Here is a 19,513-nt window from a genome sequence, read left to right on the forward strand (position 1 = left end):
ACATAATTGTGAGGTTTATATCTTACCGCACCAGAGCGGCAGTCTATCAGGCCGGATTTCCACTCTTCCGTAAAGACACCAACACTCTCGATGATGCTATTGATGATTCAGCGCCTTCAAATAGTTCACCTAAGACAGGGTCTACAAGTTCAAATTCTCAAGTGAACAAGCTATACATCAACGGAGCTCTCACTATAGCTAGATCATTAGTGTTTACTAAAGCCTTGTTTCTTAAAAAATAAAAAAAAATCATATCAGACACCTGGACATCAGATGGAAGAATCGTTATCCGTGAACATAATGGAGAAAAAGTCCAAGTCGCCAAACATGATGAGATATCTGGTTACCCTGATCCTCCTCTGCGTTCAAAAAATAGAACTTTGGCTGACCGTCCACGCTCTGCTGTTCATAAACCCAAATCTGGTTAATATGATACCTGCCACTGAAACCCTCTGACCAGTCAACTTTGGACTGGGTCTGCATCCAGTCCATTTAATCAGGGTCAGTTGCATGCTTAGTTGTCACGTAACGCCCACTGTGCACTGCACATGAATATGTTGTACAAACTGTTTGTTTTTGCGTTAAAATCTTTGTATTTTAAATTATACCTCATACTTGATACATATATATGTAAACAATACTAATATACTTAATCTATTCATGTGTATGTCTACATATAATGCAGGGTTACAGTTCAATGCAATCCTTTAGTATTTACTAATGTAAGCAATGCACATCAGTTAAGACTCGATCACTAAACAGCATTTTATATAACATACCAAAGCAAGTAGACAGGTCATGACTAGTACATCAGCTGAGATTCTTTGTACCACATAGGTTATTTATACCACACTGTTACAGAATGGTGTAACCTTTAACAGTGTTAGTTTGTCAACACTGTATGTTATTTATTCGGAATTCAGCAGGTATAATATATCTAGTAGTTCTTGATGTGTTTATAGAAAATTAAATGAAAACTGAATAATTATTAAAAAAACTGAGTAGCATATTCATTGATGTGTATATATATATAATATACATTCCAATACTGTAAATTACTGCAGTCAGTAAATATCATTGTTTAGAGGTACTGAAGTACACATAGATATGTGTTTTATATTTACTTTCAGTACCTATATGTACATGCTTTACATGTAAGGAACAACATATACGTGAGTTAACTTGAAAAAAGACTCGATATTAACGCCAATATCTCCTAACGTTGTCTTTATCAGTCTATGCATGGCTTTACATTGCATATTGTAAATCAATGGGTACTCACTACTAATGTCTTAAAACCTTAGTGCTGTCACATAACTGTTAACACCCAGAACTTCATCCTAAATATAACGTTTACTTAAGCATATCAGAATGAAAAATATATATGCAGCAATTCAAGTTATCCTGTAAAAAGTAGTTCAATTCCTGTTCTACGACACGTGTTACGAGCCAATGTTTACGAAATATTTTGGCTCGCCTCAATTTATTGTAAACATATATCCAAATATGCAAAATCTAAATTTTCATGAGTATTATCCAATAGTAATTTTGTGTATATTCAAGTATATGCACACGTTAAAGTTTATGAAAACTTTCAAGTTTTCCTTATGTTCATGTGTTAATCTATATTATTTCGTATGTTATTATGATTGGCTCTACCACCCAATAGAAGGGTGTGTACTCTATTTTTAGACATAGGCTTAATCAACTAAATGTTTGCACCTATAGATAATTTGTAGCAAGTATGGGAGAACCTAAATAAGAAAGAACATATCCATTTCACGAAAGTGAAGGCATGCGGTGTGAGATATTAGAGAATCGTGGTACTATTATGTCACATGTAAAAGAGTCACATGGTAAGATGTATTTTTTTTATCAAACCCGTATCATCTTGCCACATGGTAAGGTGTAGTTTTTTTATCAAACCCGTATCATCTTGCCACATGGTAAGGTGTGGTTTTTTTTTTATCAAACCCGTATCATCTTGCCACATGTTAAGATGTATTTTTTTATCAAACCCGTATCATCTTGCCACACGGTAAGGTGTGTTTTTTTTATCAAACCCGTATCATCTTGCCACATGGTAAGGTGTAATTTATTTTATTAAACCCGTATCATCTTGCCGCATGTTTAGGTGTACTTTTTTCATCAAACCCGTATCATCTTGTCATATGTTAAGGTGTAGTTTTTTTTATCAAACCCGTATCATCTTGCCACATGGTAAGGTGTATTTTTTTCATCAAACCCATATCTTGCCACATGGTAAGGTGTAGTTTTTTATCAAACCCGTATCATCTTGCCACATGGTAAGATGTGGTTTTTTATCAAACCCGTATCATCTTGCCACATGGTAAGGTGTATTTTTTTTATCAAACCCGTATCATCTTGCCACATGGTAAGGTGTATTTTTTTTATCAAACCCGTATCATCTTGCCACATGTTTAGGTGTACTTTTGTCATCAAACCCGTATCATCTTGCCACACGGTAAGGTGTGTTTTTTTTAATCAAACCCATATCATCTTGCCACATGGTAAGGTGTATTTTTTTTTATCAAACCCGTATCATCTTGCCACATGTTTAGGTGTACTTTTTTCATCAAACCCGTATCATCTTGCCACATGGTAAGGTGTATTTTTTTCATCAAACCCGTATCATCTTGCCACATGGTAAGGTGTATTTTTTTTTATCAAACCCGTATCATCTTGCCACATGTTTAGGTGTACTTTTTTTTTCATCAAACCCGTTTCATCTTGCCACATGGTAAGGTGTATTTTTTTCATCAAACCCGTATCATCTTGCCACATGGTAAGGTGTAATTTTTTTATCGAACCCGTATCATCTTGCCACATGGTAAGGTGTATTTTTTTTATCAAACCCGTATCATCTTGCCACATGGTAAGGTGTATTTTTTTCATCAAACCCGTATCATCTTGCCACATGTTAAGGTGTATTTTTTTCATCAAACCCGTATCATCTTGCCACATGGTAAGGTGTATTTTTTTCATCAAACCCGTATCATCTTGCCACATGGTAAGGTGTATTTTTTTTATCAAACCCGTATCATCTTGCCACATGTTAAGATGTATTTTTTTTATCAAACCCGTATCATCTTGCCACATGGTAAGGTGTATTTTTTTCATCAAACCCGTATCATCTTGCCACATGGTAAGGTGTATTTTTTTTATCAAACCCGTATCATCTTGCCACATGGTAAGGTGTATTTTTTTTTATCAAACCCGTATCATCTTGCCACATGGTAAGGTGTATTTTTTTTTTAGCTAAGCCCCAACGTCTTGCCACAAGTAAAGGTGTAGTTTGTTTATCAAACCCGTATCATCTTGCCACATGGTAGGTGTTTTTTTTATCAAACCCGTATCATCTTGCCACATGGTAAGGTGTATTTTTTTTTTTTTATCAAACCCGTATCATCTTGCCACATGGTAAGGTATCATCTTGCCACATGGTAGGTGTTTTTTTTTATCAAACCCGTATCATCTTGCCACATGGTAAGGTGTATTTTTTTTTATCAAACCCGTATCATCTTGCCACATGGTAAGGTGTATTTTTTTTATCAAACCCGTATCATCTTGCCACATGGTAAGGTGTAATTTTTTTATCGAACCCGTATCAAACCCGTATCATCTTGCCACATGGTAAGGTGTATTTTTTTCATCAAACCCGTATCATCTTGCCACATGGTAAGGTGTATTTTTTTATCAAACCCGTATCATCTTGCCACATGGTAAGGTGTATTTTTTTATCAAACCCGTATCATCTTGCCACATGGTAAGGTGTATTTTTTTTTATCGTATCATTTGCCACATTTAAGGTGTATTTTTTTTATCAAACCCGTATCATCTTGCCACATGGTAAGTGTAATTTTTTTCATCAAACCCGTATCATCTTGCCACATGGTAAGGTGTATTTTTTTTATCAAACCCGTATCATCTTGCCACATGGTAAGGTGTATTTTTTTTATCAAACCCGTATCATCTTGCCACATGGTAAGGTGTATTTTTTTTTATCAAACCCGTATCATCTTGCCACATGGTAAGGTGTATTTTTTTTATCAAACCCGTATCATCTTGCCACATGTTTAGGTGTAATTTTTTCATCAAACCCGTATCATCTTGCCACATGGTAAGGTGTATTTTTTTATCAAACCCGTATCATCTTGCCACATGGTAAGGTGTAGTTTTTTTTTTATCAAACCCGTATCATCTTGCCACATGGTAAGGTGTATTTTTTTTATCAAACCCGTATCATCTTGCCACATGGTAAGGTGTATTTTTTTCATCAAACCCGTATCATCTTGCCACATGGTAAGGTGTATTTTTTTATCAAACCCGTATCATCTTGCCACATGGTAAGGTGTATTTTTTTTTATCAAACCCGTATCATCTTGTCACATGTTAAGATGTATTTTTTTTATCAAACCCGTATCATCTTGCCACACGGTAAGGTGTGGTTTTTTTTATCAAACCCATATTATCTTGCCACATGGTAAGGTGTATTTTTTTTATCAAACCCGTATCATCTTGCCACATGTTTAGGTGTACTTTTTTCATCAAACCCGTATCATCTTGCCACATGGTAAGGTGTATTTTTTTTTTATCAAACCCGTATCATCTTGCCACATGGTAAGGTGTATTTTTTTCATCAAACCCGTATCATCTTGCCACACGGTCAGGTGTATTTTTTTTATCAAACCCGAATCATCTTGCCACATGGTATGGTGTATTTTTTTTTTTGATCAAACCCGTATCATCTTGCCACATGTTTAGGTGTACTTTTGTCATCAAACCCGTATCATCTTGCCACATGGTAAGGTGTATTTTTTTTCATCAAACCCGTATCATCTTGCCACATGGTAAGGTGTATTTTTTTTCATCAAACCCGTATCATCTTGCCACATGGTAAGGTGTATTTTTTGTCATCAAACCCGTATCATCTTGCCACATGTTAAGATGTATTTTTTTTATCAAACCCGTATCATCTTGCCACACGGTAAGGTGTGCTTTTTTTTATCAAACCCAAATCATCTTGCCACATGGTAAGGTGTATTTTTTTTATCAAACCCGTATCATCTTGCCACATGTTTAGGTGTACTTTTTTCATCAAACCCGTATCATCTTGCCACATGGTAAGGTGTATTTTTTTCATCAAACCCGTATCATCTTGCCACATGGTAAGGTGTATTTTTTTTATCAAACCCGTATCATCTTGCCACATGTTTAGGTGTACTTTTTTCATCAAACCCGTATCATCTTGCCACATGGTAAGGTGTATTTTTTTCATCAAACCCGTATCATCTTGCCACATGGTAAGGTGTATTTTTTTTTATCAAACCCGTATCATCTTGCCACATGGTAAGGTGTATTTTTTTTTTATCACCCGTATCATCTTGTCACATGTTAAGATGTATTTTTTTTATCAAACCCGTATCATCTTGCCACACGGTAAGGTGTGGTTTTTTTTATCAAACCCATATTATCTTGCCACATGGTAAGGTGTATTTTTTTTTATCAAACCCGTATCATCTTGCCACATGTTTAGGTGTACTTTTTTCATCAAACCCGTATCATCTTGCCACATGGTAAGGTGTATTTTTTTTTTATCAAACCCGCATCATCTTGCCACATGGTAAGGTGTAGTTTTTTTATCAAACCCGTATCATCTTGCCACATGGTAAGGTGTGGTTTTTTTTATCAAACCCGTATCATCTTGCCACATGGTAAGGTGTATTTTTTTTATCAAACCCGTATCATCTTGCCACATGGTAAGGTGTATTTTTTTTTATCAAACCCGTATCATGCCACTTGTACTATTTTTTTTCATCAAACCCGTATCATCTTGCCACATGGTAAGTGTGTATATTTTTTTTATCAAACCCGTATCATCTTGCCACATGGTAAGGTGTATTTTTTTTTATCAAACCCGTATCATCTTGCCACATGCCACATGTAAGGTGTATTTTTTTCATCAAACCCGTATCATCTTGCCACATGGGATCTGTTTTTTTTTTTCATCAAACCCGTATCATCTTGCCATATGTTAAGATGTATTTTTTTTTATCAAACCCGTATCATCTTGCCACATGGTAAGGTGTACTTTTTTCATCAAACCCGTATCATCTTGCCACATGGTAAGGTGTATTTTTTTTTATCAAACCCGCATCATCTTGCCACATGGTAAGGTGTAGTTTTTTTATCAAACCCGTATCATCTTGCCACATGGTAAGGTGTATTTTTTTATCAAACCCGTATCATCTTGCCACATGGTAAGGTGTATTTTTTTTTTTCATCTTGCCACATGGTAAGGTGTATTTTTTTTATCAAACCCGTATCATCTTGCCACATGTTTAGGTGTACTTTTTTCATCAAACCCGTATCATCTTGCCACATGGTAAGGTGTATTTTTTTTTATCAAACCCGTATCATCTTGCCACATGGTCAAAGTATCATCTTGTGTAGGTGTTTTTTTTATCAAACCCGTATCATCTTGCCACATGGTAAGGTGTATTTTTTTATCAAACCCGTATAATCTTGCCACATGTTTAGGTGTGGTTTTTTTCATCAAACCCGTATCATCTTGCCACATGGTAAGGTGTATTTTTTTATCAAACCCGTATCATCTTGCCACATGGTAAGGTGTATTTTTTTTTTATCAAACCCGTATCATCTTCATCAAACCCGTATCATCTTGCCACATGGTAAGGTGTATTTTTTTATCAAACCCGTATCATCGTGCCACATGGTAAGGTGTATTTTTTTTATCAAACCCGTATGTGCCACATGGTAAGGTGTTTTTTTTATCAAACCCGTATCATCTTGCCACATGGTAAGGTGTTTTTTTTTTTATCAATCCGGTAACATCTTGCCACATGTTTAGGTGTACTTTTTCATCAAACCCGTATCATCTTGCCACATGGTAAGGTGTTTTTTTTTCATCAACCCCGTATCTTCTTGCCACATGGTAAGGTGTATTTTTTTTATCAAACCCGTATCATCTTGCCACATGTTAAGGTGTATTTTTTTATCAACCCGTATCATCTTGCCACATGGTAAGGTGTATTTTATTATCATCAAACCCGTATCATCTTGCCACATGGTAAGGTGTATTTTTTTCATCAAACCCGTATCATCTTGCCACACGGTCAGGTGTATTTTTTTTATCAAACCCGAATCATCTTGCCACATGGTATGGTGTATTTTTTTTTTTGATCAAACCCGTATCATCTTGCCACATGTTTAGGTGTACTTTTGTCATCAAACCCGTATCATCTTGCCACATGGTAAGGTGTATTTTTTTTCATCAAACCCGTATCATCTTGCCACATGTTTAGGTGTACTTTTTTCATCAAGCCCGTATCATCTTGCCACATGGTAAGGTGTATTTTTTGTCATCAAACCCGTATCATCTTGCCACATGTTAAGATGTATTTTTTTTATCAAACCCGTATCATCTTGCCACACGGTAAGGTGTGCTTTTTTTTATCAAACCAAAATCATCTTGCCACATGGTAAGGTGTATTTTTTTTATCAAACCCGTATCATCTTGCCACATGTTTAGGTGTACTTTTTTCATCAAACCCGTATCATCTTGCCACATGGTAAGGTGTATTTTTTTCATCAAACCCGTATCATCTTGCCACATGGTAAGGTGTATTTTTTTTATCAAACCCGTATCATCTTGCCACATGTTTAGGTGTACTTTTTTCATCAAACCCGTATCATCTTGCCACATGGTAAGGTGTATTTTTTTCATCAAACCCGTATCATCTTGCCACATGGTAAGGTGTATTTTTTTCATCAAACCCGTATCATCTTGCCACATGGTAAGGTGTATTTTTTTTTATCAAACCCGTATCATCTTGCCACATGGTAAGGTGTATTTTTTTTTTATCAAACCCGTATCATCTTGTCACATGTTAAGATGTATTTTTTTTATCAAACCCGTATCATCTTGCCACACGGTAAGGTGTGGTTTTTTTTATCAAACCCATATTATCTTGCCACATGGTAAGGTGTATTTTTTTTTATCAAACCCGTATCATCTTGCCACATGTTTAGGTGTACTTTTTTCATCAAACCCGTATCATCTTGCCACATGGTAAGGTGTAGTTTTTTATCAAACCCGTATCATCTTGCCACATGGTAAGGTGTGGTTTTTTTATCAAACCCGTATCATCTTGCCACATGGTAAGGTGTATTTTTTTCATCAAACCCGTATCATCTTGCCACACGGTCAGGTGTATTTTTTTTTTATCAAACCCGAATCATCTTGCCACATGATATGGTGTATTTTTTTTTATCAAACCCGTATCATCTTGCCACATGTTTAGGTGTACTTTTGTCATCAAACCCGTATCATCTTGCCACATGGTAAGGTGTATTTTTTTTCATCAAACCCGTATCATCTTGCCACATGTTAAGGTGTACTTTTTTCATCAAACCCGTATCATCTTGCCACATGGTAAGGTGTATTTTTTTCATCAAACCCGTATCATCTTGCCACATGGTAAGGTGTATTTTTTTTATCAAACCCGTATCATCTTGCCACATGTTTAGGTGTACTTTTTTCATCAAACCCGTATCATCTTGCCACATGGTAAGGTGTATTTTTTTATCAAACCCGTATCATCTTGCCACATGGTAAGGTGTATTTTTTTTATAACCCGAATCATCTTGCCACATGGTAAGGTGTTTTTTTTTTATCAAACCCGTATCATCTTGTCACATGTTAAGATGTATTTTTTTTATTTCATTTTTATCAAACCCGTATCATCTTGCCACATGGTAAGGTGTACTTTTTTCATCAAACCCGTATCATCTTGCCACATGGTAAGGTGTATTTTTTTTTATCAAACCCGTATCATCTTGCCACATGGTAAGGTGTAGTTTTTTTTTATCAAACCCGTATCATCTTGCCACATGGTAAGGTGTATTTTTTTCATCAAACCCATATCTTGCCACATGGTAAGGTGTAGTATCATCTTTTTTTTTATCAAACCCGTATCAACTTGCCACATGTTAAGGTGTATTTTTTTCATCAAACCCGTATCATCTTGCCACATGTTTAGTTTTACTTTTTTCATCAAACCCGTATCATCTTGCCACATGTTAAGGTGTATTTTTTTCATCAAACCCGTATCATCTTGCCACATGGTATCATCTTGCCACATGTTTAGGTGTATTTTTTTCATCAAACCCGTATCAGGTGTGTATTTTTTTTTTATCAAACGTATTTTTTTTATCAAACCCGTATCATCTTGCCACATGGTAAGGTGTACTTTTTTCATCAAACCCGTATCATCTTGCCACATGGTAAGGTGTATTTTTTTCATCAAACCCGTATCATCTTGCCACATGGTAAGGTGTATTTTTTTATCAAACCCGTATCATCTTGCCACATGTTTAGGTGTTTTTTATCAAACCCGTATCATCTTGCCACATGGTAAGGTGTGGTTTTTTATCAAACCCGTATCATTTTGCCACATGTTAAGATGTATTTTTTTTCATCAAACCCGTATCATCTTGCCACATGGTAAGGTGTATTTTTTTTATCAAACCCGTATCATCTTGCCACATGGTAAGGTGTATTTTTTTCATCAAACCCGTATCATCTTGCCACATGGTAAGGTGTATTTTTTTATCAAACCCGTATCATCTTGCCACATGGTAAGGTGTATTTTTTTTTTATCAAACCCGTATCATCTTATGTTTAGGTTTTTTTATCAAACCCGTATCATCTTGCCACATCAAACCCGTATCATCTTGCCACATGTTTAGGTGTACTTTTTTCATCAAACCCGTATCATCTTGCCACATGGTAAGGTGTATTTTTTTCATCAAACCCGTATCATCTTGCCACATGGTAAGGTGTATTTTTTTTATCAAACCCGTATCATCTTGCCACATGTTTAGGTGTACTTTGTTCATCAAACCCGTATCATCTTGCCACATGGTTATTTCATTTGCCACATGGTAAGGTGTATATCAAACCCGTATCATCTTGCCACATGGTAAGGTGTATTTTTTTATCAAACCAGTATCAACATTCAACATGGTAAGGTGTATTTTTTTTATCAAACCCGTATCATCTTGTAGGTGTTTTTTTTTATCAAACCCGTATCATCTTGCCACATGGTAAGGTGTATTTTTTTTTTCAAATCAAACCCGTATCATCTTGCCACATGGTAAGGTGTAGGTGTTTTTTTTTATCAAACCCGTATCATCTTGCCACATGGTAAGGTGTATTTTTTTTTATCAAACCCGTATCATCTTGCCACATGTTTAGGTGTACTTTTTTCATCAAACCCGTATCATCTTGCCACATGGTAAGGTGTAGTTTTTTATCAAACCCGTATCATCTTGCCACATGGTAAGGTGTGGTTTTTTTTCATCAAACCCGTATCATCTTGCCACATGGTAAGGTGTATTTTTTTCATCAAACCCGTATCATCTTGCCACACGGTCAGGTGTATTTTTTTTTTATCAAACCCGAATCATCTCGCCACATGATATGGTGTATTTTTTTTTATCAAACCCGTATCATCTTGCCACATGTTTAGGTGTACTTTTGTCATCAAACCCGTATCATCTTGCCACATGGTAAGGTGTATTTTTTTTTATCAAACCCGTATCATCTTGCCACATGTTTAGGTGTACTTTTTTCATCAAGCCCGTATCATCTTGCCACATGGTAAGGTGTATTTTTTGTCATCAAACCCGTATCATCTTGCCACATGGTAAGGTGTATTTTTTTTTATCAAACCCGTATCATCTTGCCACATGTTTAGGTGTACTTTTTTCATCAAACCCGTATCATCTTGCCACATGGTAAGGTGTATTTTTTTATCAAACCCGTATCATCTTGCCACATGGTAAGGTGTATTTTTTTTATCAAACCCGTATCATCTTGCCACATGGTAAGGTGTAGTTTTTCTTATCAAACCCGTATCATCTTGCCACATGGTAAGGTGTATTTTTTTCATCATACCTGTATCTTTTATCAAACCCGTATCACATGGTAAGGTGTATTTTTTTTATCAAACCCGTATCATCTTGTCACATGGTAAGGTGTATTTTTTTCATCACACCCGTATCATCTTGCCACATGGTAAGGTGTAGTTTTTTTTTATCAAACCCGTATCATCTTGTCACATGGTAAGGTGTATTTTTTTCATCACACCCGTATCATCTTGCCAAATGGTAAGGTGTAGTTTTTTTTTATCAAACCCGTATCATCTTGCCATGTTAAGATATATTTTTTTTATCAAACCCGTATCATCTTGCCACACGGTCAGGTGTATTTTTTTTCATCAAACCCGTATCATCTTGCCATATGTTAAGATGTATTTTTTTTATCAAACCCGTATCATCTTGCCACATGGTAAGGTGTACTTTTTTCATCAAACCCGTATTTTCATGTTTAGGTGTACTTTTGTCATCAAACCCGTATCATCTTGCCACATGGTAAGGTGTATTTTTTTTTTATCAAACCCGTATCATCTTGCCACATGGTAAGGTGTAGTTTTTTATCAAACCCGTATCATCTTGCCACATGGTAAGGTGTGGTTTTTTATCAAACCCGTATCATTTTGCCACATGTTAAGATGTATTTTTTTTATCAAACCCGTATCATCTTGCCACATGGTAAGGTGTAGTTTTTTTATCAAACCCGTATCATCTTGCCACATGGTAAGGTGTGGTTTTTTTTATCAAACCCGTATCATCTTGCCACATGTTAAGGTGTATTTTTTTTATCAAACCCGTATCATCTTGCCACATGTTTAGGTGTACTTTTTTCATCAAACCCGTATCATCTTGCCACATGGTAAGGTGTATTTTTTTCATCAAACCCGTATCATCTTGCCACATGGTAAGGTGTATTTTTTTTATCAAACCCGTATCATCTTGCCACATGTTTAGGTGTACTTTTTTCATCAAACCCGTATCATCTTGCCACATGGTAAGTTGTATTTTTTTCATCAAACCCGTATCATCTTGCCACATGGTAAGGTGTATTTTTTTTTTATCAAACCCGTATGATCTTGCCACATGTTTAGGTGTACTTTTTTATCAAACCCGTATCATCTTGCCACATGGTAAGGTGTAGTTTTTTTTTTATCAAACCCCTATCATCTTGCCACATGGTAAGGTGTATTTTTTTTCATCAAACCTGTATCTTTTATCAAACCCGTATCACATGGTAAGGTGTTTTTTTTTATCAAACCCGTATCATGTTGTCACATGGTAAGGTGTATTTTTTTCATCACACCCGTATCATCTTGCCACATGGTAAGGTGTATTTTTTTTTATGAAACCCGTATCATCTTGCCATGTTAAGATATATTTTTTTCATCAAACCCGTATCATCTTGCCACAAGGTAAGGTGTATTTTTTTTTCATCAAACCCGTATCATCTTGCCATATGTTAAGATGTATTTTTTTTATCAAACCCGTATCATCTTGCCACATGGTAAGGTGTATTTTTTTATCAAACCCGTATCATCTTGCCACATGGTAAGGTGTATTTTTTTCATCACACCCGTATCATCTTGCCACATGGTAAGGTGTATTTTTTTTCATCAAACCCGTATCATCTTGCCACATGGTAAGGTGTATTTTTTTTTTCATCAAACCCATATCATCTTGCCACATGTTAAGGTGTAGTTTTTTGCTGTCACGTACTTTTTTTTCTAATTGATGCAAGTATTTACACTGCAAATGCTTTAGTAGGACATCGGTGTATTGATACTGTCACGAACTTATGATTATGTTTTCTGAATGATGTACGTGAATGTACGTGTGAGTGAATGTTGATATATGTTGTAGTATTAGTGGTCATACATGTGCTGTCCAGGTATGAGATCTATTTTTAGCCACATCACCTGTATAACCGGTCCTTGTACCTTTGTGACGAGTCGTCGTGGTCATCGATTTATATTGTGTTTTGTAGGCTTTGTGATGGGTTTTAGAGTAAGTCAAGTGGTCACTGATGTAAAAGTTTGCATTGTGAGTAGTGATGCTTTAGGTTAGCAAACAGGGCTTGGACTTCTACATACGGCAAATTAAACTCGCTCAGTTAATTTGAATATCCGTCATCTTAATTTTTGAATATACTATAAATGCATTGCGGGATAATAAATAACGGGTGATTTTTATAATTAACGTGGCTAGGCACATTTTAACACCGTTCTGAATGTACCGATATCAACAATAATCACTATTTTGTTTCTTCTAGGTTCTTGCGAAAATCACAAAACTGATGTTGTAAGAGATTAATCATGTCTGTCGTCATGCTACAAAATGGCATAATGTTCCCGTTTTCAATGACATTGGATGCCATTACTGAGTTGTATTCTTCGAGAACGGCAAGTCACCGTATGTGATATACAGAACTGACCCGATATTTTCAGATTCCGGAAATAATACTGACGAAGAAACAGGTTTAAAGGTTCCTGAGACTTTTGAAATGGTAAATGACGCATTTGTGCTCTAAAGTTGAAGGGGTCAGAAACGGGCTAACTAGGCTTATAACAGGAACAGTATGACGGGAAAAAATATCAATAGGTATTCTGAACCCGGCATCACCGTTCAACCATTTTTCCAATAATAATTAGATTGCTACTGTAAGGACACCAGAGAGGCTATCGCAGTGAGCGCTTGTAAATTTATAGAAAGTCTAACACAGTTTCGTAGAAAATATGACGAATTCATTTTGAATACTACTGAACAAGTGCAATTGTCGAATAAATAGCATACATTTATATGCTCATGCATTCAACTGCATAGACATCATTTCATAAAATAATAAAAACAAGTTTTCTCGCTTCTACATTTAATATTGGATACAGTCATAAAAGAAAGTCTATTTGTACCCCCATTCCCACCCATCCATCCTATCCCCTGTTTTCGTGCTTGCCGCCACCTAAGTTTTGATGACGTTACAAATATTTTCACGTCATTTTTCATGAATATTAATGAGTTGATCGAGCTTATTTCCCCACATGAAGAGTCCAGACGTTGTTAGGACAATCTGTTTCATAGGTTCTGTCTCTCCCCTGGACTTTTTTTTTTATTCTTTTGTACTTTCTGTACATATACTTCTAATCATTTTTAAAATGCGGAATATAACTTTTGAATTATATCTGTATCCACGGGTCCTAGTTGTAATTTCTACCGTCGGAAATGAACCGAGTTAACCACGCGTGCCCTAAATTTAAAGGTGACAATGCTACTTGTTACAATACTTTATTTTATAAGGATACAATACATAAAATTTGAAGTCCTATACCATATAGTGTTCCAAGTCTTTTATCAAGTAAACTGCACGTTCTTCATAGTAATTAAGGAATCAGTTTACCAAGTACGTTCATTTCATGCAAAAATTAAAACCGATATTTTAGGGAATACTGTTTACCAATCCACGGATCTAGAGCACGCGCCCAGTAATCACGTGATAAATTGCCTAATTAAGTGCCGCCGATAACTCGGTACATAATACAATAATAATCTGTATTGACCGTTCCTAAACACAGAGGTCAGGACTCCGGGGAAATTGTAAATTGGCTGACATGAACGGCGTGATTACTACTGTATGTACACGTGAATACCATGTAAATACAGTCAAACAGTCATTGTCCTTCATAGAATCGCTACATTATAGCCGTATATATATTAATACGTCAGTCACCAGACACTATAGCCGAATCACCAATATCTTGTAAATATAACAAACATTGTCAATACTCAGGAATCGATAACAAAGTCATTCGAAGGAGTACAAGTTCTATTTCATTCCGCTGCTTAAACTTAATAATTACGGTTTTGTAATAATAGGTTTTGTGCCCAATACGCGGCACACCGACAGTTTAATAAAAGGGAAACAAACGTGAACGTTGTATTGTAATATTAATTGGAAACAACACTTCCCTGGAACATTTCATTACGAAGTCAGTGACTCGTAAACTCAATGACACAACACTTCCTTGATTCATTTCATTACGAAGCCAGTGACTCGTAAACTCAATGACACAACACTTCATTGATTCATTTCATTACGAAGTCAGTGACTCGTAAACTCAATGACACAACACTTCCTTGATTCATTTCATTACGAAGCCAGTGACTCGTAAACTCAATGACACAACACTTCCTTGATTCATTTCATTACGAAGTCAGTGACTCGTAAACTCAATGACACAACACTTCCTTGATTCATTTCATTACGAAGCCAGTGACTCGTTAATTTAATGACACAACACTTCCTTGATTCATTTCATTACGAAGTCAGTGACTCGTAGACTCAATGACAAACACTTCCTTGATTCATTTCATTACGAAGCCAGTGAGTCGTAAACTCAATGACACAACACTTCCTTGATTCATTTCATTACGAAGCCAGTGAGTCGTAAACTCAATGACACAACACTTCCTTGATTCATTTCATTACGAAGCCAGTGACTCGTAAACTCAATGACACAACACTTCCTTGATTCATTTCATTACGAAGCCAGTGACTCGTAAACTCAATGACACAACACTTCCTTGATTCATTTCATTACGAAGCCAGTGACTCGTAAACTCGTTGACACACTGCTTCATTGTACGAATAGTCATTAATGCTAACACGATGAGTGACCAACGGCATAAAACGTATCAGAAAAAGCTAGTAGTGTGCCTCTTTGCCGGACATCGAACCATCGATTATCAGATTACCGATCGAGCTATAGGGAAATTCCCTCTGACGGGAATCTAGAAGGCAACCGTACCCTATTAAACTCACCACTGAATTTACTGTATTTGTATACACTATCTCTAGAAACCGTAATCCATTCATATATTATCAGATGCATTGTCTGTTGGTTAACCAATAAAATTCGTGCAGGAAAGGGAAACCGTTATCACAACATCCTGTTTACACGACCTATGTACTTCCTTATAATTTATCAGACTAACGGTCATACAGTAAATAAGGATTAGTGATGTTTTTGTATAATATATAAGTCACACACCGTGTTAACTGCTGACACTGGACAATTACGCTGAGATCACCAAACATTATTAAACAAATAAAATGTTAATGTTTAACAGATTAGAACAAGTAATAACTCTTATGATATTAAATAACTACTCACAAATTCATATCTTTTTGTTTGAACTTAAATCATGTCAGATTGTTGTCATACCTTAAATCTTTAATCATTTGTCAAACCTTAAATCTCTTATCGTTTTGTCATATCTCTGATAATGTTTAATAACTAACCATTCTCAAATTCACAATTATAATAAGTAAAAACTTGCATCTCTGGTAATATATTGTAACAAGCATTTCTCAAATCATATTTCTGATATGTCATAATTTACATCTCTGATAGTTTGTCATAATTGACACCTCTGATAGTTTGTCATAATTTACATCTCTGATAGTTTGTCATAATTTACATCTCTGATAGTTTGGCACAATGTACATCTCTGATAGTTTGTCATAATTTACATCTCTGATAGTTTGTCACAATGTACATCTCTGATAGTTTGTCATAATTTACACCTCTGATAGTTTGTCACAATGTACATTTCTGATAATTTGTCATTCATATCTGACAGTTTGTCATACATCTCTGATAGTTTGTCATAATTTACACCTCTGATAGTTTGTCATAATTTACATCTCTGATAGTTTGTCATAATTTACATCTCTGATAGTTTGTCACAGTGTACATCTCTGATAGTTTGTCATAATTTACATCACTGATAGTTTGTCATAATTTACATCTCTGATAGTTTGTCGTAATTAACATATCTGATAGTTTGTCATAATTTTCATCTCAAATCTTTTTATTACAGTTTATTAAACATGTGACTATCTGGCAATGTTTGATAGAACTATATTGAACGGGTTTTCAGTACCAGCGTGGCTCACTCTAACAGTATCTATCGATGTATATCGGTCTAGGATGAGACCTGGAGGTTTTATAGATCCAACATGCCCACCTTAAATTACTTTCTGTACAACGAAGGCATACTGAAAGAGAATTTCGGTCTCTTATTTCCCAGGTACTATGCAATTCAGTTCGGAAGCACATACATTTTCATCGGAAAAATGCCTTCGAATGTTTAATCATCTTAATGGATAATTGATTAATTTGTAGTCCGTAACACATTTATATCTGTGTTATGTTTCTGATGTAAACAAAGACTGTACACATTGATGTAAACAAAGACTGTAGTCATTGATGTAAACATAGACTGTAGTCATTTATGTAAACATAGACTAAATCATTGATGTAAACATAGACTGTAGTCATTGATGAAAAAGACAGTATTCATTGATGTAAACATAGACTCTAGTCATTGATGCAAACATAGACTGTAGTCATTGATGTAAACATAGACTGAAGTCATTTATGTAAACATACACATTATTCATTGATGTAAACATAGACTCTAGTCATTGATGTAAACAAAGACTGCAGTCATTGATGTAAACATAGACTGTAGTCATTGATTTAAACATACACAGTATTTATTGATGTAAACATAGACTTTAGTCATCGATGCAAACATAGACTCTAGTCATCGATGTAAACATATACAGTAGTCACTGATGTAAACATAGACTGTAGTCATTCATGTAAACAAAATTTCCATCGATGTAAGCATAGACTGTAGTCATAGATGTAAACAAAGACTGCAGTCATAGATGTAAACAAAGACTGCATTCATTGATGTAAACATACACAATAGTCATTGATGTAAACATAGACTTCAGTCATTGATGTAAACATAGACTCTAGTCATTGATGTAAACAAAGACTGTAGTAATTGAAGTAAACATGCACAGTAGTCATTGATGTAAACATAGACTAGTCATTGATGTAAACAAAGATTGAATTCATTAATGTAAACAAAGACTGTAGTCATTGATGTAAACAAGGAGTGTAGTCATTGATTTAAACATACACAGTATCCATTCATGTAAACATAGACTGAAGTCATTGATGTAAACATACACAGTATTCATTGATGTAAACAGAGACTGTAGTCATTGATGTAAACAAAGACTGTAGTCATCGATGTAAACATAGACTGTAGTCATTGATGTAAACAAAGACTAGTCATTGATGTAAACATACACAGTAACCATCGATGTAAACATAGACTTCAGTCATTGATGTAAACATACACAGTATCCATTGATGTAAACATAGACTTTAGTCATCGATGTAAACATAGACTGTAGTCATTTATGTAAACAAAGACTACTCATTGATGGAAACATACACAGTAGTCATTGATGTAAACATAGACTGTAGTCATTGATGTAAATAAAGACTAGTCATTGATATAAACATAGACTTCAGTCATTGATGTAAACATAGAATCTAGTCATTGATGTAAACATAGACTGTAATCATTGATGTAAACATAGACTGTAGTTATTGATGTAAACATAGACTCTAGTCATTGATGTAAACATACACAGTATCCATTGATGTAAACATAGACTGTTGATGTTATCATGGTAACAGTGATATTTTCAGTAATGTTGTTGTTATCATGGTAACAGTCATATTTTCAGTTATGTTGTTGTTATCATTATTACAAGAACTTACACACATGTAATTTTGTGTTTTGTCAATGTAAAGAAAACATCGATAATTGCTTTAACATTGAGAGAACGGTACTACCTTAAACACCGCCGACGGAAATCATCCTTCCATCTAATTTTGATGCACTCTTTTTGTGGACTTTTCTGACTTATGTCTCGTCTTCTAAATGCGAATGATTTGGACCTGAATCTCATTACGACCCCATCCATGTCGATAAGGCTATCAATAAGGTTAGTACATCCATCTGCTATAACTCGGGGCGCATACCTCGACTGAGCCTCGCATCCATCACAAGGATGTGTAAAGCACATGTCCCGATAAATCACAGTTGATCGCAACGTGGATGAACATCACTGACACTTAAACAATTCACAGCAAATTAACTTGCATGACGTAGCCATGATCTCGAATGACCTCTAACCTTTGACACGACAGCACGATGGCGGATCTATGGCATCGTTTTAACATAGAGAATGTCTTCCTACACAAAAATTGATACCGGCGAGACAATGACGACAAAATAACATGACATCGTAGTGTGGCTATAAATACCTGACACAGTTTAATATGAGGACACGTTAAACAATAGTTTGGTGTTATATCTTCAATCAGCCTTAATATATCTATGGTCGAAGAAGTGTTTATCAGATAAAGCCTACACCACTAAAGGTTGAGTATTCGATCTACACGCCTGTTTCACACCATTACAAGTCACCACCTAGCACACTCGTGGGAATCTTTCACTCACGCATATGCGCACACGTCGTTGTACATAATAACTGGAAATATCCATTCGTAGTAAACCTTACAAGACTTGCTAATGAAGAAACTTAAACTGTAATGGATCAAATAAAAATTATACCATATCAAAATTGTATCAGTAGTATGTACGT

General features: G+C 35.5%; 1 protein-coding gene across 1 annotated transcript in view; it reads right to left on the reverse strand.

Annotated features, from left to right (window-relative positions):
- The window catches only part of LOC132556926 (GTPase-activating Rap/Ran-GAP domain-like protein 3), a 148,591-nt gene extending 129,744 nt beyond the window's left edge, over positions 1 to 18,847 (reverse strand). Inside the window, exon 1 of the mRNA XM_060221381.1 lies at positions 18,699 to 18,847. Within this exon, the coding sequence (XP_060077364.1) occupies positions 18,699 to 18,829 (131 nt within the window). The 5' untranslated portion in view covers positions 18,830 to 18,847. The remainder of the gene's footprint in view (positions 1 to 18,698) is intronic.
- Positions 18,848 to 19,513: the final 666 nt, after the last annotated feature.

The sequence above is a fragment of the Ylistrum balloti genome, unplaced genomic scaffold (genome assembly GCF_031769215.1).
Source record: "Ylistrum balloti isolate Yb309-2 unplaced genomic scaffold, AGI_CSIRO_Ybal_v1 Utg370608, whole genome shotgun sequence".
NCBI lineage: Eukaryota > Metazoa > Mollusca > Bivalvia > Pectinida > Pectinidae > Ylistrum > Ylistrum balloti.